At 38.5% G+C, this 23,939-nt stretch overlaps 1 protein-coding gene across 2 annotated transcripts in view; it reads right to left on the bottom strand.

Moving 5' to 3' along the window:
* Window positions 1-15,942, bottom strand: part of LOC138070144 (cytochrome P450 2C9-like) — a 47,396-nt gene extending 31,454 nt beyond the window's left edge. For both annotated transcript variants that reach the window (XM_068961232.1, XM_068961233.1), the window contains exons 1-3: window positions 15,725-15,942; window positions 12,265-12,427; window positions 11,959-12,108 (exon numbers count right to left, since the gene is read on the bottom strand). In XM_068961232.1, coding sequence (XP_068817333.1) covers window positions 11,959-12,108; window positions 12,265-12,427; window positions 15,725-15,892 — 481 coding nt within the window. In that variant the 5' untranslated portion in view covers window positions 15,893-15,942. The remainder of the gene's footprint in view (window positions 1-11,958; window positions 12,109-12,264; window positions 12,428-15,724) is intronic.
* Window positions 15,943-23,939: the final 7,997 nt, after the last annotated feature.

The raw sequence follows: 23,939 nt of genomic DNA, 5'->3' as shown, positions 1-23,939 counted from the left end.
ACCTGGATAAGAGTTCCAAAGAATAGCGAGGAGAAATAAGAAAGTCTTCCTAAGTGATCAATGCTAAGAAATAGAGGAAAACAATAGAATGGGGAAGACTAGAGATCTCTTCAGGAAAATTAGAGATAGCAAGGGAACACTTCATGCAAAGATGGTCAAAATAAAGGACAGAAATGGTATGAGCCATAAGATATTATGAGAGGTAGCAAGAATACACAGAAGAACTATACAAAAAAGATCTTAATGACCCAGATAACTACGATGGTATGGTCACTCACCGTGAGCCAGACATCTTGGAGTGTGAAGTAAAGTGGGCCTTAGGAAACATTATGTGAAAAAGATACTGGAGGTGATGAACTTCCAGCTGAGCTATTTCAAATCCTTAAAAATGATGCTGTTAAAGTGCTGCACTCGACATACCAGCGAATTTGGACAACTCAGCAGTGGCCACAGGACTGGAAAAGGTCAGTTTTCATTCCAATCCCAAAGAAAGGCAATGCCAAAGAATATTCAAACTACTGTACAATTTCACTCATTTCACATGCTAGCAAAATAATACTCAAAATTCTCCAAGCAAGGCTTCAACAATATGTGAACCAAGAACTTCCAGATATTCAAGTTGGATTTAGAAAAGGCAGAGGAACAAGAGGCCAAACTTCCAGCATCCATTGGATCTTAGAAAAAGCAAGAGAATTCCAGAAAAACATCTACTTCTGCTTCATTGACTACACTAAAAGCCTTTGACTGTGTGGATCACAACAAACTGGAAAATTCTTAAAGAGATGGGAATACCAGACCATCTCACCTGCTTCCTAAGAAACCTGTATGCAGGTCAAGAAGCAACAGTTAGAACTGGACATAGAACAATGGACTTTTCAAAATTGGGAAATAAGTATGACAAGGCTGTCTATTGTCACCCTGCCTATTTAACTTCTATGCGGAGTACATCATGGGAAATGCTGGGCTGGATGAAGCACAAGCTGGAATCAAGATTGCTGGGAAAAACATCAATAACCTCAGATATGCAGAAGACACAACCCTTATGGCAGAAAGTGAAGAAGAACTAGAGTCTCTTGATGAAGGTGAAAGAGCAGAGTGAAAAAGTTGGCTTAAAACTCAACATTAAAAAAACAAAGATCATACTACCTGGTCCCATCCCTTCATGACAAATAAATGGGGAACAATGGAAACAGTGACAAACTTTACTTTGGGGGGCTCCAAAATCACTGCAGATGGTGCCTGAAGCCATGAAATTAAAAGACGCATGCTCCTTGGAAGAAAAGCTTTGACAAACCTAGATAGCATAGTAACAAACAGAGACATTACTTTTCAACAAAATTCCATCTTGTCTAAGCTATGGTTTTTCCAGTAGTAATGTATGGATGTGAGAGTTGGACCATAAAGAAGGCTGAATGTGGAAGAGTTGATGCTTTTGAACTGTGGTGTTGAAGAAGACTGGGGGGGAGTTCCTTGGACTACAAGGAAACCAAATCAGTCAATGTAAAGGAAATCAACCCTGAATATTCTTTGGAAGGACTGATGCTGAAGCTGAAGCTCCAATGCTTTGGTCACCTGATGCTAAGAGCTGACCCATTTGAAAAGACCCTGATGCTTGGAAAGATTGAAGGCAGGAGGAGAGGGGCATGACAGAGGACGAGATGGGTGGATGGCATCACTGACTCAATGAACATAAGTTTGAGCAAGCTCCAGGAGAAGGTGAAGGACAAGGAAGCCTGGCATGCTGCTGTCCATGGGGTCACAAAGAGTCGGACACAACCAAGGGACTAAACAACAATACACAGTTAAAAACGTTAGCAGAGTCAATTAAGCAGAAGCAGATGAATTTTTTAGAATTCCCTTGCCTTTTCTGTCATCCAAAAAATCCTTTAAGCTAGGCTTCAGCAGTACATGAACCGAGAACTTCCAGATCAACAAGTTGGATGTAGAAAAGGCAGAGGAACCAGAGATCAAATTGCCAACATATGCTGGATCATAGAAAAATATGAATAAAATGTAAAATTTCTATTTCAAACATAAATCTGAGGTAAGTGAAGCAGAAAAGGTAAATTATGAAAAAAATTTTTAAATTGTCTCCTTAGGAATTAAATATTAATCATTTCCTTTCAGATCAAAAATTAATTATTTGGTCAGAGTTGCCCTATGTGAACATCTGGGATATTGTTCTGTGTAGCTAGCAACAGAATAGTATATTTCAATCAGTTTTAAATGCATCATTTAAATCTAAATTATCATATTTCCAGTAAAGAAATCACATTAGAGGAAAAGTTTTCTTTTTTGGTAGGAGATCTATAAAACAAAATTGCTGCAATGAAATAATCAATGAAAATTCATTATGTGGAGAGATAAAATGTTCATCTCTATAGATTAATAATTACTTGAATAAAAAATATACTGACAGAGTGACATCAGGAAGACGGTGACCTAGCCGTTATTCTCCCATAGAAACATTGATTTAGAAATGATAAACGCAGCAAACATTTTAATGAGGTTTTCAGAATCCAGTTAAGTGTTGCAGTACCTTAGATGAGTACACAGCTAGGAACAGCCATATTAAAACTTGTAGAAGTGCAATTTCATTTTTCCTGTATTAGCAACTCCCCCAACCTGGCACAACTCAGTGCTGGAAGAGAATGGCCAAGGTGGTGATGGCTCCATTGTAAGAAAGAGAAGGATAAAGCATGTATCCAATGAACTGACTTTTCAGGGGCTTATTTAGGAAATGGTTTCTGTCTTAACTAACTTGGGGTGCTCTCAGAACTAGGATAGATGGATGTCTGGGACCAGTGAGAATAAAGGAAAGTGAGGATCTGTTCAGTTCAGTTCAGTTCAGTTCAGTTTCTCCATCTTGTCCGACTCTTTGCGACCCCATGGATCACAGCACGCCAGGCATCCCTCTCCATCACCAACTCCTGGAGTTCACTCAGACTCATGTCCATCAAGTCAGTGATGCCATCCAGCCATCTCATCCTCTGTCATCCCCTTCTCCTCCTGCCCCCAATCCCTCCCAGCATCAGAAACTTTTCCAATGAGTCAACTTTTCGCATGAGGTAGTCAAAGTACTGGAGTTTCAGCTTTAGCATCATTCCTTCCAAAGATATCCCAGGGGTGATCTCCTTTAGGATGGACTGGTGGATTTCCTTGCAGTCCAAAGGACTCTCAAGAGTCTTCTCCAACACCTCAGTTCAAAAGCGTCAATTCTTCGGTGCTCAGCCTTCTTCACAGTCCAACTTTCACATCCATACATGACCACAGGAAAAACCATAGCCTTGACTAGACGGACCTTTGTTGGCAAAGTAATGTCTCTGCTTTTGAATATGCTATCTAGGTTGGTCATAACTTTTCTTCCAAGGAGTAAGCGTCTTTTAATTTCATGGCTGTAGTCACCATCTGTAGTGGTTTTGGAGTCCCCCCAAAATAAAATCTGACACTGTTTCCACTGTTTCCCCATCTATTTGCCATGAAGTGATGGGAACGCATGCCATGATCTTTGTTTTCTGAAGGTTGAGCTTTAAGCCAACTTTTTCACTCTCCCCTTTCACTTTCATCCAGAGGCTTTTGAGTTCCTCTTCACTTTCTGCCATAAGGGTGGTGTCATCTGCATATCTGAGGTTATTGATATTTCTCCTGGCAATCTTGATTCCAGCTTGTGTTTCTTCCAGTCCAGCGTTTCTCATGATGTACTCTGTATAGAAGTTAAATAAGCAGGGTGACAATATACATCCTTGACGTATTCCTTTTCCTATTTGGAACCAGTCTGTTGTTCCATGTCCAGTTCTAACTGTTGCTTCTTGACCTGCATATGGGTTTCTCAAGAGGCAGGTTAGGTGGTCTGGTATTCCATCTCTTTCAGAATTTTCCAGTTTGTTGTGATCCACACAGTCAAAGGCTTTGGCATAGTCAATAAAGCAGAAATAGATCCTTTTTTTGGAACTCTCTTGCTTTTTCAGCGATCCAGCGGATGTTGGCAATTTGATCTCTGGTTCCTCTGCCTTTTCTAAAACCAGCTTGAACATCAGGGAGTTCATGTTTCACGTATTGCTGAAGCCTGGCTTGGAGAATTTTGAGCATTACTTTACTAGCATGTGAGATGAGTGAAATTGTGCGGTAGTTTGAGCATTCTTTGGCATTTCCTTTCTTTGGGATTGGAATGAAAACTGACCTTTTCCAGTCCTGTGGCCACTGCTGAGTTTTCCAAATTTGCTGACATATTGAGTGCAGCACTTTCACAGCATCATCTTTCAGGATTTGAAACAGCTCAACTGGTATTCCATCACCTCTACTAGCTTTGTTCTGGAAAGTGACGATAGTGGTTTGCTGTGGCCAGCATGGCTTGACACAATCTAGAGAAAGTGAACCACTTCAGAATTCTTCTTGAAGGGGATGGGAGAGGAGTAAAGCTTGCACCTGGTGCTCTGGCTTTTTGCAGGGCTACCCAAAGGAATGGTATCTGTCTCATCTGATTCAGGGTACTAAGGGGGAACTTGCTGCAGACAGAAAACAAAGGGAACAAGAGATTACCTGAAATGAATTTGGCAAGCTTCACTAATTGTGAAATTCTACATTCAAGGCCAGAGAAGCTGCATCTTCATTTTCAAAAGAAAAAGATTTCAGAGGCCCCCAGAATGCCTAGCCAAGATACCTTGTCCTCATATAAAGACTGGGCCACAATAATGTAAAGCAATTATCCTCCAATTTAAAATAAATTAATTAAATTTAAATAATTAAAAAAGAAGGCAGAATGAGCTGTGAACTACCCATTTAGGAAAAAAGAAAGAGTGGGAAGGTTGGCTTTTTTTTTTTTTCAAAATCCTGGATTTTAACATGAAGTCACAAAATACAAAAAGAAGCAGGAAACATGGCTCAAAGGTAGAAAATAAATCTCTAGAAACTGACCCTAAAGAAATGGAGATATTACTTATATGAACAAATAATTTTTAAAAATGTGATAAAGATGCTTCATCAGTTCAAGAGGATGATTCATGAACAAAATGAGACTGTCCACAAAGAGACAAAACACAAAAAAGAATCAAACAAGGACATCCTTGGAAGTCCAATGGTTAAGAATCCGCCTTCACATGCAGGAGACATGGGTTCCATTCCCAGTTGGGAAACTAAGATCCCATATGGCTCAGAGTAACTAAGCCCATGCTAATATTATTTAATCAGAAGATCAAAAGGGAAAAATATGAAAAAGAATGAAGAAATCCTAAGGAACTTAGCGAACACCAATAATTATATCAATATGCATATTATGGGGAAGAGAGACAGAAAGGGACAGAAAGCTTATTTGAAGAAATAGTAGCAAAAACTTTCCATATCAGGGGAAAAATTGACACTCGGATTCTAGAAAGCCAACACACTCTAACTAGGATGAACAAAAGAATTCACATTGAAAGACATTGTAATCAAATTGTCAAAAGTCAAAGATAAAGAGAGTAGTGTGATAGCAGCAAGGAAATAGTGATTTGTCTCTTACAACAGAAGCATCATACAACTAACAACAGGTTTCTAAGCAGAGATGTTGGAGGCCAGAAATGAGTGGGATGATAAAGCAAAAAGAAAAAAAAATGTCAACCAAGAAAACTCTTAACATATCTGGCAAAACAATTCTCCAAAAAAGGACGAATAGAAGCTGAAGGTGTTCATCACCACTAGACATGTCTTACAAGAAATGCTAAAATGTGTCATTAAAGTTGAAACAATGGGGCACAGAACAGCAACACAAAAGCACAAAAGTATAAAGCTTACTGATATAGGTAAATATATAGATGAATCCAGAATAATACAGTAATGTAAAGGTGGTGCATAAACCACCATTACCTCTAGCATAGAAATTCAAAGATAAACTGACAAACCTTTACCTAGATTATCTAAAAAAGAGAGAGAGAGAGAGAGAGAGAGAAGGCAGGGACTTCCGTGGCAGTCAAATGGTTGAGACTGTACTTCCAATACAGGGGGCATGTGTTTGATCCCTGGTCAGGGAACAAAGATCCCACATGCCACGCAGCCAAAACACAACAAATAAATAAATGGATGAAAAGGTGTACAAGAAAGTCTCACTCAAAATAACAAATGCTATTTAAAATTTTTTAATTAAAAAAGAGAAAATTCAAATGAAAAACAATCAGAAGTGAAGATGAAACATTACAACTCATACCACAGAAATACAAAAAATGTTGAAGCAACTACTATGATGTCAACAAATTGCATAGCATAGCAGAAATGGATAGACAAGCTGTTAGGACTGAATCATGAAGAAACAGAAAATCTCACAAACCAAAAATGATAAGGTTGTCAAATCAGTAATCAAAACCCAACAACAAAAAAAGCCTAGAACCAGATGGTTTCACTGGTGAATTCCACAAACATTTAAGGATTAGAAACATTGCCAATCCTTCTCAAACTCTTTTGAACATATGCTAATTTATCAATGCAATATACCACATTATTAAAATGAAAAGCAAAAATCAACACAATAGATGTAGAAAAAGCATTTGACAAAATTAGAAATTCTTCTTGATAAAAACACTTCTATATTACTCAACATAATAAAGTGATATATGACAAACCTACAGTTAACATTATACTCAAAGGTGACAGTCTGAAAGCTTCTCCTCTAGGATCAGGAAAAATATAAGATTGCCCCCTCTTACCACTCCTATTCAACATAGTACTGGGGGTTCATACCACAGGCATCTCTCAGCAAAAAGAAATAAAATGTGTCCAAAGGAAAAGGAAGAAGTAAAAACTGTCTGCTTGCACATATGTATGGAAAGCCCTAAAGACCCTACTAAAAGCTTAGAACTAATCAGTGAATTCAGTGAAGTTGCAGGATATGAAGTCAACATAAAAAATGAGACATTGCAACTGAAAGTGATCTATGACAACCCCACAGCTAACATTGTACTCAGAGGTGACAGATCAAAAGCTTTTCCTCTAGGATCAGGAACAATAAGAATGCCCACTCTTACCATTCCTATTCAATATAGTACTGGAATCCTAGCCCCAGCAGTCTCTCAGTGGCAACCCACTCCAGTATTCTTGCTTGGAAAATTCCATGGACAGAAAAGACTGATGGGCTACAGACCCTAGGGTTGTAGAGTTAGACACGACTGAGCATGCATACACACATGAAGGAAAAGGAAGAAGTAAAAAAGTCTTCTTGCACATGCTATGATCTTATATATGGAAAACCCTGAAGACCCTACTAAAAACTGTTAGAACTAATCAGTGAATTCCGTAAAGTTGCAGGATATGAAGTCAACATTAAAAAATGATTTGCATTTCTGTACTTTAAAAACAAACTGTCTGAAAAAGAAATAAAGAAAACAATCCCATTTTTCTCACAATAAAATGATAAAATGCCTAAGAATAAATTTAACCAATGAAATAAAAGTGTTTATACTGATCTCTCAAAGACACTGATGAAAATAATTAAATAAGGCATGAATAGCTATTTAGTGTCCATGAATCAGAAGTATTAATTCTACTATTATCTCCATAATATCCAAAGCAGTCTGTAGATGCATTGTAATTTCATCAAATTCTAATGGCATTTCTTACAGAAATACAAAAAAATCATTCTAAAAATCCACATGGAATTAGAAAAAGACCCCAAATACCCAAAGAAGTTCCAAGAAAAATGGAAAATGCTGAACACATTAAAATTTCTGATTTCAAATCATAATACAAAGCTAAGATATCAAAAGAATATTGTACTGGCGTAAAAACAAACACATAAACCAATGCAACAGAATACAGAGCCCAGCAATAAACCCATACATATATTATCAACTAATATTTGACAAGGGAGCCAAGAATACTCAGTGGAGAAGGATAGTCTTTTCAATAAATAGTGTTCAGAAAACTACAAATTCACATGCAAAAGAATGAAACAAGACCCCTATCTTTACCACTCATAAAAGTTAACTTTAAGTGGATTAAAGACTTCAATGGAAGACCTGAAAGCATAAAACTACTAGAATTAAACTTAGAGAAAACACTCCTTGAGAACAGTTTTGGGAATGTGATTTTTCAAATGTGACACCAAAAGCACAAGCAATAAAATAAAAAGTAAACTGATGGGACTACATCAAAGTAAAAAGCTTTTCTGCACAGCAAAATAAGTATGAAAGGAAACCTACAAAATGTGAGAAAATATTTGCAAACCATATTTCTTATAAGGGGTTAATATCCAAAATATGTACAGAACTCATACAATGCAATAAAAAGAAAAGCAACCTGGTTAAAAGTGGGCAGAGGAACTGAACAGACATCTGCCAAAAGACATGCAAATGGCCAACAAGTGCATAAAAGGTTCTCAACATTACCATGACACTATTGGAGTGAATGTAAACTTCTACAGTCACTATGTAAAACAGTGTGGAAGTTCTTCCATATATTAAAAATAAAACTACCATATGATCCAGCATTGCTACTTCTGAATGAAATGAAAACAGAATATCATAGAGGTTTCTATACTTCATGTTTATTGCAGCATTATTTACAATATCTAAGATGTGGAGACAAACTAAGTCTCCATCAACTGTTGAATGGATAAAGAAAAAATAAATATACACACAAAGAGTTGAACCTTGAACAACATGGGAATGGAGCACTGACCCCATCCCATGCGGCCACAGTTGAAAGTCCATGTACAACTTTACAGTTGGCCTTCCACATCTGCAGTTACATGTTCCAGGATCCAACCAAGCATGAATCATGTGGTACTGTAGCAAATACTTACTGGAAAATACACACATATCAGTAGACCAATGAGTTCAAACCCACATTGTTCAAGTGTCTACTGTATATACATCACTTTAAGTGCAGTGCTTGAGTGATATATACATATATACACACAATGGAATACTATTCATCCATGAGAGGAAGTAAATCCTTGTATTTGCTACCACTGAATGGATCGTGGGCACATTATGCTGAGTGAAATAAGACAGACAAGATAAATACTATATGAAATCACTTATATGTGGAATGTAAAAAACAAAAACAAAAAACTAACACATAGAAACAGAGTAGAAGGATGGTTTTTAAGGGGGCAGGAGGTTGGGGAAATAAGGAGATGTTGCTCAAAGAGTACAGATTTCCAGTTAGAAAATGAATCAGTTCTGGGGAATCTAATGCACAACAGTATTAATAGAGTTAACACAGCCATATTACATATCAAAAAATTGCTGAGAAATTAGATTTTATATGTTTTCTAAAGAAAGGTAATTATGGGACTTGATGGAGGCGCTAGACAGTGCTATGGTAGTAATCTATTTCAATATATGAGTATATAAAATCAACATATTGTATACTTTAAACTTACACAGTATCAATTATATCTCAATGAACCTGGGGGGAAATATTGAGTATAGACCACATCCATTCAGGAAGTTGATTTTTTAAAAACCTGGATAGGTAGGTGTAGTTACAGCTACCATGTAGGGAAAATGTATGGTTCAGCAGAAAACTTTGCACTATCTATGTAGTTCACTCTTCTGTAATTCTATGGGAGATATTTTGCAACTTTTTCAATTTTCAACAATAGATAGTGACACAAAATAATTCTTCTCTCTAGACATACAAACTCTGTTCTGTAGAGATTCAGTTGACTTTCCTAGATAGTTTTGCCTCCATTTGCACATTCATATCAACATTTTTTCACTCTAAATAAATCTGTACTTTTCCACCCTTGTCCTGTAACCTGGTTGGAACACTCTGTTACTACTTGTAACTTATTTCCACATTAATGAGTTATATAATATTTTTAACTTGTGTTCATTTAAAAAAATAAAGAAGATTGGTCAATAGGTATCTAAGACAATGTTAACATCACTAATCATTAAGTTTTGTGCTGGTCTCAGCTTATTAATAACCAATGGTGTGGTTGGACCAGCCCTTGTGTTCATATTTTGACTGTGGAAGCTCCTCAAAAAATAGAAATATTCAATACAATCACTATATTACCCAGAAGCCCCATTTATGAGTTTTTATTCAAGAGAACTGGACTGATTTGGGATCTCAAATAGATATAGCCATGGGGTGGAAAGAACCTAAATACCCTCAATAATTAGCAAAAAAGAAAATATGTAAATACACACAGTGGAGTACTATTCAGTCATAAACATGAAATAAATCTTGTCACATACTACAATGTGGATGACCCATGAGCATATTTTGCTAAATAGAAAAGTCAGTCATGAAAGGACCAATGTTGCATGATTCCACTTAAATGAAGTAGCCAAAGAAGTCAAACTCACAGAAATAGAAAGTAGATTGCTGGTTAGCAGGGCCTCGGGGAAAGGAAATGGAGAGTTCGATGGGTAGAGAGTATCAGTCATGAAGGATGAAAGTTCTAAAGGCCTACTGTGTGATTAACTTCCCTGGTGGTTCAGGCGGTAAAGTATCTGCTTACAATGTGGGAGACCTGGGTTTAATCCCTGGGTCAGGAAGATCTCCTGGAGAAGGGAATGGCAACCCACTCCAGTATTCTTGCCTGGAAAATCCCATGGATGGAGGAGCCTGGTAGGCTGCAGTACTCTTGCCTGGAAAATCCTACGGATGGAAGAGCCTGGTAGGCTACATTCCATGGGGTCGCTAAGAGTCGGGCATGACTGAGTGACTTCACTTTTCACTGTGTGATTATAGTTAATAATACTGTCCTGCACACAATATGTTAAGAGGATAGATCTCATGTTATATGTTGTTTACTATAAAAATACTCTAATTCTGAAGAAAAAAAATAACAGTGTAATTTGTAATACAAGCTGAAAAATCAGAGTCATTGTGACAAACGCTTTGTGCCTGGTAGTGGGAAGTAAATATTTACCATAAATTTGTTATCAAAATCCAATAATGATGGAGCAAAGTTTGGTAAACTGAAAACAGAGTCAAATTCTAGTTCGAGAAGACAGGGTAAAAAGGTATTAATTAGATTGAAATCTAGTTAAACATTTCATATTAATCACTTGGTTTGGTGTATTGTGCTGAATATGTTAGCATATATTTTTTCAAAATATAAATATAGTGAGTACTGAGTAACAAAAATCATTGATGCTGATATGTTTAAATAGTGCTGCCTTTACAGAGAGGGCTTCCCAGGTGGAGCTAATGGTAAAGAGCCTGCCTGCCAATGCAGAAGACTTCAGAGGGAGACACGGGTTCAATCCCTGAGTCAGGAAGATCCCCTGGAGGAGGGGACAGCAACACACTCCAGTATTCTTGCAAGGAGAATCCTATGGGGAGAGGAGCCTAGTGGGCTACAGTCCATAAGGTCACAAAGTGTCGGACATGACCAAAATGACTTAGCATGCACTCATGCCTTTACAAAGAACTCATGATTGAGGAGAACTTCACTGAGATAAATATTCCTAATGGACTGAAATCATAGATGACATAACTATTGGCCAGAACTTCAGGCCTGGGTCCTGGAATAACTCTCAGATGTGTCTGTGAGACTGAATATAAGAATATAGTTCAATTAAGTAAATACATATGACACTTGTTTCATGCTCCATAAGGGCATGAGGAGATCATTCCCACCCTGTCCACTTAACAAGTATTTCCTGGTGAAATGCTCTAAAACAGACAACCACATTTGTGATACAGGAAAACCACTGTTCTCTCTATCATGAAATGATTCAAAACTATTCTTAGTGATTTCTGATATTAAAACAGGGCTCAGGAGACACTATGAATAAATGACTTTTTGTAACCGCATCATATGTGTAATCATAGAAGTCCACACCCAGCAAGCATAGATACACAAAAGCCCGCTTGGTTCTCTTCTTCAAACTCTCTCTCCTCCACATGAAGGCTGACAGTCATGACCCATAGGAAAGATGTGGCCCATCCTGAAATTCTTCGAAGAGGCATCATTGGAGAGAGAGAAGACTATTAAAGATAGAGCTATCAGAGCATAGAATTGCTCACCATTGGTTTTTCTCAACTCCTCCACCAGGCAGTGGGCTTCCTCTTGAACTCGGTCCTCAATGCTCCTCTTCCCCATCCCGAAATTTCTCAGGGTCATGAGGGAGAAGCGCCGCATCTCCTTCCATGTTTTCCCATTGCTGAAAAGGATTCCTACCAGGAGGAGAAATAGAACTAGGAGGGAGGTCCTAGGGAAGGAGAAGTAAGCTGACACTTGGCAGCCCCCAACATGGGCCAAGCTCTGCTGGAGAGCTCTTCAAATTCCTGTTTCCATCCTGCCCACTCCCACTGCCAATGCTTAACACATACCATTTGTTACATGAGCTCTTTCAGCCAATGGAAATGTTCCTCTTCCAGAAAACTCTTCTCCCAGATCAATCAGGGCTTCTTTCACTGCTTCATATCCATGCAAGACCACGATGGGCTTCATGCCAAAATACACAGTGAACACAGGGCCGTAGACTTTTGAGAGCTGTGAAGGGAGGTAAACATAATAACAAAAGAAGTCAATATTTGAAACTATATTGTGCCTGAGGCAGAATGTATTATCCTCCTACTATTATGCTTTTATTCTGCCACATACAGCCTAAATATTTCTGAATTTAATAAATAAGTATGATGGTAATTGAAAAGCAGAGACATTACTTTGCCAACAAAGGTCTGTTTAGTCAAGGCTATGGTTTTTCCAGTGGTCATGTATGGATGTGAAAGTTGGACTGTGAAGAAAGCTGAGCACTGAAAAATTGATGCTTTTTGAATTGTGGTGTTGGAGAAGACTCTTGAGAGTCCCTTGGACTGCAAGGAGATCCAACCAGTCCATTCTGAAGGAGATCAGCCCTGGGATTTCTTTGAAGGGAATGATGCTGAAGCTGAAACTCCAGTATTTTGGCCACCTCATGAGAAGAGTTGACTCATTGGAAAAGACTCTGATGCTGGGAGGGATTGGGGACAGGAGGAGAAGGGGACAACAGAGGATGAGATGGCTGGATGGTATCACTGACTCAATGGAGGTGAATCTGAGTGAACTCTGGAAGTTGGTGATGGACAGGGAGGCCTGGCGTGCTGCGATTCATGGGGTTGCAGAGTCGGACACGACTGAGTGACTGTAGTGAACTGAACTGAACTGATGATGGTAATTGTTACCGTTTCCATTTCCATCTGTTATGCTAGGCAATGGCCCAAGTAACTGGTACCCAGATTACAATGAATTCTCATATCAGCACCTTCAGAAGGTTTATTTGCCCGGCTTATAAATAAGGAGTATATAATGAGAAATGCCGGGCTTGATGAAGCACAAGCTGGAATCAAGATTGTCAGGAGAAATATCAATAACCTCAGATATGCAGATGACACCACCTTTATGGCGGAAAGCAAAGAGGAACTAAAGAGCCTCTTGATGAAAGTGAAAGAGGAGAGTGAAAAAGTTGTCTTAAAGCTCAACATTCAGAAAACAAAGATCATGGCATCCGGTTCCATCACTTCATGGCAAATAGATGGGAAAACAATGGAAACAGTGACAGATTTTATTTTCTTGGGCTCCAAAATCACTGCAGATGGTGACTGCAGCAATGAAGTTAAAATGTGCTCGCTCCTTGAAAGAAAAGTTATGACCAAACAAGACAGCCTATTAAAAAGCAGAGACATTACTCTGATGACAGAAGTCTGTCTAGTCAAAGCTATGGTGTTTTCAGTAGTTATGTATGGATGTGAGAGTTGGACCCTAAAGAAGGCTGAGTGCTGAAGAATTGATGCTTTTGAATTGTAGCATTGGAGAAGACTCTTCAGAGTCCCTTGGATTGCAAGGAGATCAAACCAGTCAAACCTAAATGAAATCAACCCTGAATATTCATTAGAAGGATTGATGCTGAAGATGAAGCTCCAATGCTTTGGCCACCTGATGCAAAGAGGTGACTCATTTGAAAAGATCCTGATGCTGGGAAAGAGTGCAGGCAGGAGGAGAAGGGGATGACAGAGGACAAGATGGTTGGATGGCATCACTGACTCAATGGACATGAGTTTGAGCAAGCTCTGGCAGATAGTGATGGACAAGGAAGACTGGCATGCTGCAGTCCACGGGGTCGCAAAGAGTCAGACATGACTGAGCAACTGAACAACAACAACAATAAATAAGGAAACAGGTTGTGGAATTTCATTTCCTTTCCAGCATCCCATGGCTACTACATAGATTTAAATTTGAAACTCTTATTCACCTTCTGATCCTTAAGGAGCAAGGCATCAATCCCTGAGGTCCACCTTTAAACCATCACCTAGCTGGCTGCTTCAGAACCACATGCAGGGTTCTTCCAATGGGAATTCATATTCCCTAGCCCTGTGATGCGGAGAAGGCAATGACACCCCACTCCAGTACTCTTGCCTGGAAAATCCCATGGATGGAGGAACCTGGTAGGCTGCAGTCCATGGGGTCGCTAAGAGTCAGACACGACTGATCGACTTCACTTTCACTTTTCACTCTCATGCATTGGAGAAGGAAATGGCAACTCACTCCAGTATTCTTGCCTGGAGAATCCCAGGGACGGGGGAGCCTGGCGGGCTGCTGTCTATGGGGTCGCACAGAGTTGGACACGACTGAAGCGACTTAGCAGCAGCCCTGTGATAAATACTAGAATTCCATATTTTAAAAAATGAATTCAGATAACTCTAACGCCCAGCTTAGTTTGAGATCCAATGGTGTCACTAAGACAGACAGGGAGGAAGCATCATAGAGGCAGCGTCAGGACATGCATATCTCATGGAGGAACAATATCTTCCATCCTGCATTATTTACTGGGTACAGACAGGAGCTTCCTGCAAAATCCAAATGAGTGCTTCTGCTGCCAGTGGGACCCTGACTGGTGACTTCTTTCCCTCATTCACTCATCCTTGTGCTGAATGCAGAGCTATTTCCTTAATACCAACCACAATGTACTTCTTCAGAAAAGTTCTATTTTCATGGCCATCTGAACAAAACACACAGCTTATATAGTAAAAGACTTCTGCAAGGAAATCTCTAATCAGAAAAAAACTTACCATTGACTTTCAGTCCCAAATCATACTGAAAGGCTGTGAAACAAAAAGGGAAGTAACAATTGCAGCTTTTGCCACTTTATTATTTTGTTTCTATTACTTGTGCAAAGACAAATATTTCTCTGCTCACAAAACACATTACTTCTTTTCTCTACTTATGACAATGACAGGCGAGAAAAGGCAGCAGGAATATCAGAAGTTACAGGGAATAATTTGCTGATCTGTTTTAACAATGTGCCCAGGACTTCCCTGGTGTTTCAGTGGTTAAGAATTCACCCACTGATGAAAGTTCAATCCCTGGGGCAGAAAGATTCCTTGTGCCAAAGGGCAACTAAGCCTGTTTTCCACAATTCCTGAGTCCATGTGCCCTAAAACCCATGCTCCACAAGAGAAGCCACCACAACGAAGAAGCCTGTGCACCACAACTAGAGAGTAGCTCCAATCTGCCACAACTAGTGAGAGCTGTGCACAGCAAGGAAGACCCAATGCACTATTGTAAAGTAAAAATAAAATTTTTAAAAAATAAATAAATAAATACAAACTAAACGGTAAAAGAAAAAAACCGTGCTCAGAGAAATATATATTACTTTTAAAACTGGACTTAAATATAAATTTATTTATTTTAATTGGAGGTTAATTACATTGGAAAAAAAAAAAGATTTGACAACATAGTTGACCTGCAAAAAAACTGGACTTAGTTTACTTACCCTTTTCAAGGCCCTGGAGGAGCATAAAGGCTACTTACATTGGTTAAAGATTTGCTGATGTTCTTAACATCTAACTGTAGGATATTTCCAAGAATCGGGAGAGGAGTGGGGCCCGGCGGGAGCTTCCCTTTCCCAGAGCTCTGTTTCCAGAGTGAGATGAGAAGCAGACAGGAGAGACAGAGCACCAGGACCACAGCCAGATCCATTGACACCTTCTCTTCTTACTCAGACGACTGTGAGCTTGAAATCTAAGTCCCTGCTGATTCAATATGGGTCTCTCTGAGGACTAAAGATATCAATCAATCACATCCACTTTATACTCTATTCTGAGTAGACTTTGGCCACTGATAAAGATAAAGTTAAAGTGTACTTTAGTCTTGTTTTCCCTCTGTCTAGTAATAACTTTGGAGATTGTCATTTACTTGTACTGGGGTGGGATCCATGTTTGATAATTAAAAAAAAAATTTCCATTGTGCAGTCAGGATTGAGAACCATTGAAATAAATAATTTGATGCCAAAAACAGCTCAAAACTCTGGATTCAAGTCAACGAGCAGTTGCAAATTTATGACTTGAAGACAATCAGTATATTTTATGCCATTTTTATTTATTTATTTATTACCAAATTAAACAAGTTTATTGTAGTATACTTGATTTACAAATGTTAGTTTCAAGTATACAGCAAAGTGAATAGGTTGTACATATATGTATATCCACTCTTTTTATCCTTTAGATTATTTTCCTATACAGAAAATTATAGAATATTGAGTAGAACCCTGTGCTATACAGTAAGTCCTAGTCAGTTATCTATTTTTTAATTTTTAAACATTTTTAGTCCTTTAAGTTGTGAAAGTATGATACCACATTGACAGGCGACTTTGGCAAAAGCAACAGAGTTCAAGGAAAACATCTATTTCTGCTTTATTGACTATGCCAAAGCCTTTGACTGTGTGGATCACAATAAACTGTGGAAAATTCTGACAGAGATAGGAATACCAGACCACCTGCCCTGCCTCTTGAGAAACCTATATGCAGGTCAGGAAGCAACAGTTAGAACTGGACATGGGACAACAGACTGGTTCCAAATAGGAAAAGGAATATGTCAAGGCTGTATATTGTCACCCTGCTTATTTAACTTAAATGCAGAGTACAGCATGAGAATGCTGGGCTGGAAGAAGCACAAGCTGGAATCAAGATTGCCGGGAGATATATCAATAACTTTAGATATGCAGATGACACCAACCTTATGGCAGAGAGTGAAAAGGAACTAAAAAGCCTCCTGGTGAAAGTGAAAGAGGAGAGTGGAAAAGTTGGCTTAAAGCTCAACATTCAGAAAACGAAGATCATGGCATCTGGTCCCATCACTTCATGGGAAATAGATGAGGAAACAGTGGAAACAGAGTCAGACTTTATTTGGGGGGGCTCCAAAATCACTGCAGATGGTGATTTCAGCCGTGAAATTAAAAGATGCTTACTCCTTGGAATGAAAGTTATGAAAGCAGAGACATTACTTTGCCAACAAAGGTCCGTCTAGTCAAGGCTATGGTTTTTCCTGTGGTCATGTATGGATGTGAGAGTTGGACTGTGAAGAAAGCTGAGCACCGAAGAATTGATGCTTTTGAACTGTGGTGTTGGAGAATACTCTTGAGAGTCCCTTGGACTGCAAGGAGATCCAACCAGTCCATTCTGAAGGAGATCAGCCCTGGGTTTTCATTGGAAGGAATGATGTTAAAGCTGAAACTCCAATACTTTGGCCACCTCATGCGAAGAGTTGACTCACTGGAAAAGACTTTGATGCTGGGAAGGACTGGGGGCAGGATGATAAGGGGACGACAGGATGAGATGGCTGGATGGCATCACCGACTCAATGAAGGTGAGTTTGAGTGAACTCCAGGAGCTGGTGATGGACAGGGAGGCCTGGCGTGCTGCAGCTCATGGGGTTGCAAAGAGTTGTACATGACTGAGAGACTGAACTGAACTGGAAAATATAGAACAAATTTGCATATAGTTCACTGTGTATAGCAATGATTTTTTTAAGTAGATAAATTAAGGTTTTTAGTTGGAGTTTCAATATCAAATTCTCAAAAATTAATAAAATGAATAGAAAGAAATGTAGAAGTATACAGTAGATCTAAAAAGCACTATGAACCTATTCAACATAGTTAGATTTATACAGTTTTCACACAATAGCAGGATACAAATTCTATTCAAGTTCCCATATACTATAAACCAGGAGACAATGGAACATATCCAGGAACATAAAACAAGATGCAAAAACTTCATGATCTAAAGATATTGAAATCATACAGAGTGTGTTCTCTTACTGCTGTGGATTATGTCAGAAATCAATATCAACAGATATTTTAAAATAGCCCACATATTTTCAAGTGCAATGTGACATTTATCAAGACAGATCTTTGACTTAGCCATTGAAAACCTTAAAAAGGTTAAAAGAAAAAGCACTGAGGGTGATTGAAGAGAAAAAAGCATCTAAATGAGAAATTAATATCAAGGATAATATTGTAAAGTAATTAACCTCCAATTTAAAATAAATAAATTTATATTAAAAAAATAAAATAAAAACTCCAGGTATGTGAAAATTAAGTATCCACTTTTAAATGATGGGTATATCTAAGAAGCCATAACAAGGAAAATTAAAAAAATATTTGTAATGAAATAAAAATGAAAACAGCATTTATCAAAATTTGCTGCATGCAGCTGAAGCAGCTCAAGGCAACTAAATACAATGTGGAATCTTGAATAAGGTATGAAAACAAACAATGGACACTAGCATAAAATTTTGTGAAATTTGAACAAATTCTGTGCTTTAGTTAATACTGTGCTGTGCTGTGCTGTTCTGAGTTTTGCTGAGTTGCTCAGTCATGCCCAAGTTGCTTTGTGATCCCTCGGACTGTAGCCTACCAGGCTCCTCTCTGTCCATGGAGATTCCCTAGGCAAGAATACTGGAGGTGGATTGCCATGTCCTTCTCCAGGGGATCTTCACAATCCAGGTGTCAAACCCAGGTCTCCCGCACCACTGGCAGATTCTCTACTGTCTGAGCCACCAGGGAAGCCCACGAATACTGGAGTGGGTAGCCTATCTCCAGGGGATCTACCCCAACTCAGGAATGAACTGGGGTCTCCTGCATTGCAGGCAGAATCTTTGCCAGCTGAGCTATCAGGGAAGTCCAGTTAATACTGTATCACATGTTAATTTCCTGTTTTGTTTTTGTTTTTGTTTTTTTACAACATAGTAGCTCTTAACTCTTTTTCAGAATTGGATTAGAAGTTCCAAGCCTCATTCAAATTTTTTTAAAAATCACTAAGATAATAAGCTTTCTAGAGTTTCAGCAGTAATACTTGATGCCAGAATAAATGGAATTATATCAAAGGTTTGAGTGAATATAAATTAGAATTCTAGCATTCTATTTATACATAGTAACACAAGTGGAATCAAAATGTCATATATTTTTTAGCTAAGCAAAAATTCATAAGTTTTCTAAAATATATATATTGCATTATACATATATAAATGAAAGCTTTTCTGCTACACTTGATAAAGGTTTGAGAAAGAACAACAAAAACAGACAGAGAAATCAGAAAACATAAACTAAATGAAATGGGAGCACTGAATATGAAAGAGAAAAAGTGAAACAAACTAGATAAAAATAAAAGATGATCATATAATCCAGTTACTTTTAAATATGGCTGCTCACTAGAATCACATCTGGAACTTTGGAGAAAATAACAATACCTAAGCATTTGCATTTTTTCAAAAAATTCTAAGATAATTCTAATGTGCATCTGGATTTGAAAAAGTGATTACAGGTTTTTCTATTAAATGGTAGTTTTAGTGATATAGAATTCTATTATTTTCTGTTGACCAATGATGACCCAATGGTATTAAATGAACAGTAGTCATCTAATCACAACAATGAAAAATGTTTATCAGTTTTCACAATTAATAGCCAGACAAAAAATATGTAATTGCAATTGCAAGCCATAATGGAAACATGATTAACCTAACAGTATAAAATAATTACATTTTGGGGGCTTAAGTAGAGTGATGTGGTAAGTGGAAATGCATGCATGCATATATTTCATCTTTCATCCACCCAGTCTGTCTTTAGGCTGGTGCATTTAATCCACTTACATGTAAGGTTATTATCAATATATATGCTCCTATTACCATTTTCTTAATTGTTTTAAGTTTATTCTTTGTAGGTTGGTCTCTTCCTTCTCTTGTGTTTCCTGCCTAGAGAAGTTCCTTTTTCAATTGTTGTAAAGCTGGTTTGGTGGTGCTGAATTCTCTTAACTTTTGCCTTTGTAAAGCTTTTGATTTCTCCTTTAAATCTGAATGACAGACTTGATGGGTCGAGTATTCTTGGTTATATCTTCTTCCTTCTCATCACTTCGAATATATTGTGCCATTTCCTTCTGGCTTGTAGAGATTCTGTTGAGAAATCAGCTGATAAACTTATAGGAGTTCCCTTGTATGCTATTTGTTATTTTTTTCCCTTGTTTTTTAAATATTTTATCTTTGTCTTTAATTTTTGTCAGTTTGATTATTATGTGTCTTGGTGTGTTCATCCTTGGGTTTATCCTGCCTGGACTCTCTCTGCTTCATAGACTTGGCTGAGTATTTCTTTTCCTATGCTAGGGAAGTTTTCAACTATTATCTTTTTGAATGTTTGCTCAGGTCTATTCTCTCTCTCTTCTCTTTGTTGTTCGTTGTTGAGTCACTCAGTCATGTCTGACTCTTTGCAACCCCATGGACTCCAGCACTCCAGGCTTCCCTGTCCTTCACTATCTCCTGGATTTTGTTCAAGCTCATGTCCATTGAGTTGATGATGTCATCCAACCATCTCATCTTCTGTCTCCCCCATCTTCTTCTGCCCTCAATCTTTCTGAGCATCAGGATCTTTTCCAATGAGTCAGCATCAGGTTGCCAAAGTATTGGAGATTCAGCTTCATAATCAGGCCTTCCAATGAAGGACTCCCCTTCATCAGGAGGCTCTTTAGTTTCTCTTTATTTCTCTCATTAAGATGGTATCATCTGCATATCTGAGGTTATTGGTATGTCTCGATTCCAGCTTGTGATTCATCCAGCCCAACATTTTGAATGACAGACTTTACATGTAAGTTAAATAAGCAGGATGACAATATACAACCTTGTCTTATTCCTTTCCCAATTTTGAACCAGTCTGTTGTTCCATGTACAATTCTAACTGTTGCTTATTGACCTGCATATAGGTTTCTCAGGAGGCAGGTAAGCTGCTCTGGTATTCCCATCTCTTTAAGAATTTTCCATAGTTAGTTGTGATACATGTGGTCAAAGGCTTTAGTGTAGTCAATGAAGCAGAAGTAGATTTTTTTCTGGAATTCCCTTGCTTTTTCTATGATCCAATGGGTATTGGCAATTTGATCTCTGGTTCCTCTGCCTTTTCTAAATCCAGTGTATACATCTGGAAGTTCTCTGTTCACATACTGTTGAAGCTTAGCTTTGAAAATTTTGAGTATTACCTGGCTAACGTGAGATGAGTGCAATTGTGCAGTAGTTTGAATATTATTTGGCATTGCCTTTCTTTGGGATCGGAATGAAAACTGACCTTTTTCAGTCCTGTGACCACTGCTGAACTTTCCAAATTTGCTGGCCTAATGAGTGCAGCACTTCTACAAGCTTCATCATTTAGGATTTGAAATAGCTCAACTGGAATTTCATCACCTCCACTAGCTTTGTTCATAGTAATGCTTCCTAAGGCCCTCTTGACTTCTCTCTCCAGGTTGTCTGGCTCTCGGTGAGCGAGCACACCATCGTTGCTGTCTGGGTCATTAAAACATTTATTGTATAGTTCTGTGTATTCTTGCCACTTCTTCCTAATATCTTCTGCTTCTGTTAGATCCATATCATCTCTATCCTTTATTGTGCCCATCTTTGCATGAAATGTTCCCTTGGTATCTCTAATTTTCTTGAGGAGATCTCTAGTCTTTCCCATCCTATTGTTTTCCTCTATTTCTTTGCTTTATTCATTTAGGAAGGCTTTCTTATTTTTCCTTGTTATTATTTGAAATTCTTCACTCAGATGGTTATATCTTTCCTTTCTCCTTTGCCTTTCACTTCCCTTCTTTTCTCACTGATTGGTAAGGCCTCTTCAGACAACCATTTTGCCTTGTCGCATTCCCCAACCCCCTTGGGAATGGTTTTGATCACTGCCTCCTGTACAGTGTTGTGAACCTCTGTCCATAGTTTTTCAGGCACTCTATCAGACCTAATCCCTTGAATCTATTTGTCACTCTACTGTATAATCATAAGAGATTTGATTTAGATCATATGTGAGTGGTCTGGTGGTTTTCTCTACTTTCTTCAGTGTAAGTCTGAATTTTGCAATAAGGAGTTCATGATCTGAGACACAGTCAGCTCCCAGTCTTGCTTTTTGCTGACTGTATACAGTTTTTCCATCTTCGGTTGTGAAGAATATCATCAATCTGATTTTGGTATTGACTATCTGGTGGTATCCATGTATAGAGTTTTGTTGGAAGAGGGTGTTTACTATGACCAGTGTGTTCTCTTGGCAAAACTCTGTTAACATTTGCCTTGCTTCATTTTGTATTCCAATACCAAACTTGCTTGTTACTCCATGTATCTCTTGACTTCCTACTTTTTAATTCCAATTCCCTATGATGTAAAAGACATCATTTTTTGGTGTTAGTTCTGGAAGGTCTTGTAGGTCTTCACAGAACCATTCAACTTCATCTTCTTCAGCATTAGTGGTTGGGGCATAGACTTGGATTACTGAGATATTGAATTGTTTGCTTTGGAAATGAACTGAGACCAAGCTGTTGTTTTTGAGATTGCACCCAAGTACTGCATTTCAGATTCTTTTGTTGACTAAGGGTTACTCATTTACTTTGAAGGGATTTTTGCCCGCAGTAGTAGATATAATGGTCATCTGAATTAAATTCACCCATTCCTGTCCATTTTAGTTCACTGATTCCTAAAATGTCAATGCTTACTCTTGCCATCTCCTGCTTGACCACTTCCAACTTACCTTGATTCATGGTCCTAACATTCTAGGTTCCTATACAATACTGTTCTTTACATCATCAGACTTTGCTTTCACCACCAGTCACATCCACAACGGGGTGTCATTTCTGCTTTGACTCAGCCACTTCATTCCTTCAGGAGCTATTTCTCCACTCTTCTCTAGTAGTATATTGGGAACCTAGCAACCTGGGTTTTCATCTTTCCATGTCATATCTTTTTTCATTTTCATACTGTTCATGTGGTTCTCAAGACAAGAATGCTGAAGTGGTTTGCCATTCCCTTCTTCAGTGGACCATGTTTTGTCAGAATTCTCCACCATGACCCCATCCATCTTGGGTCACCCTACATGGCATGCCTCATAGTTTCATTAAGTTCCACAAAGTTGTGATCCATGTGATCAATTTGGGTAGTTTTCTGTGATTGTGGTTTTCATTCTGTCTGCCCATTGATGGATGAGGATAAGAGGTTTGTGCAACCTTCCTTATGGGAGGGGCTGGCTGTGGGGAAAACTAGGTCTGCTCTGATGGGCAGGGTCATGCTGAGTAAATCTTTAATCCAATTTCTGCTAATCAGTGGGGCTGTGTTTGGCCTAGGCCAAACTATGATATGGGAAATGATGACCTCCCCCAAAAGGACTTACGAAAGAATGTCTTAGGGCTGCTGCTATCAGTGCCCCTGACCCCATGCCAGCCACTGTCAACCTACAGCTCCACCAGAGACTCCCAGACACTCACAGGCAAGTCTGACTTAGTCTCTTGTGCAGTCACTGCTCATTTCTCCTGGGTTCTGGTGTGCACAAGGTTTTGTATGTGCCCTCCAAGGATCTCTCGTGGGTATGAGACTTGATTTTATATATGACCACACCCCTTCTACCATCTTGTTGCAGCTACTCCTTTGTCCTTGGAGATAGGGTATCTTGTTTTGGTGGGTTCCAGCATTCTCCTGTAGAGGGTTGTTCTTAACAGCAATTTGTGATTTTGGTGTTCTCGCAGGAGAAGATGAGTGCACATCCTTCTACTCTCCCTTCTTGAACCTGTCTTCCTGTCTTCTCCTTCTGGAACCCTTATAATGCAAATGTCAGTGTGTTTAATGTTGTCCCAGAAGACTCTTAGGCTATCTTCATTTTTTTCATTCTTATTTTATATTCGGTTTTATAGCAGTGTTTCTACCTTTCTGTCTTTCAGGTCACTTATCTGTTCCTCTGCTTCAA

Source organism: Capricornis sumatraensis, chromosome 23, assembly GCF_032405125.1.
Source record: "Capricornis sumatraensis isolate serow.1 chromosome 23, serow.2, whole genome shotgun sequence".
Classification (NCBI taxonomy): Eukaryota; Metazoa; Chordata; class Mammalia; order Artiodactyla; family Bovidae; genus Capricornis; species Capricornis sumatraensis.
The sequence above is the reverse complement of the archived record's forward strand: the minus strand, read 5'-3'. Positions and strand labels throughout refer to the sequence as shown.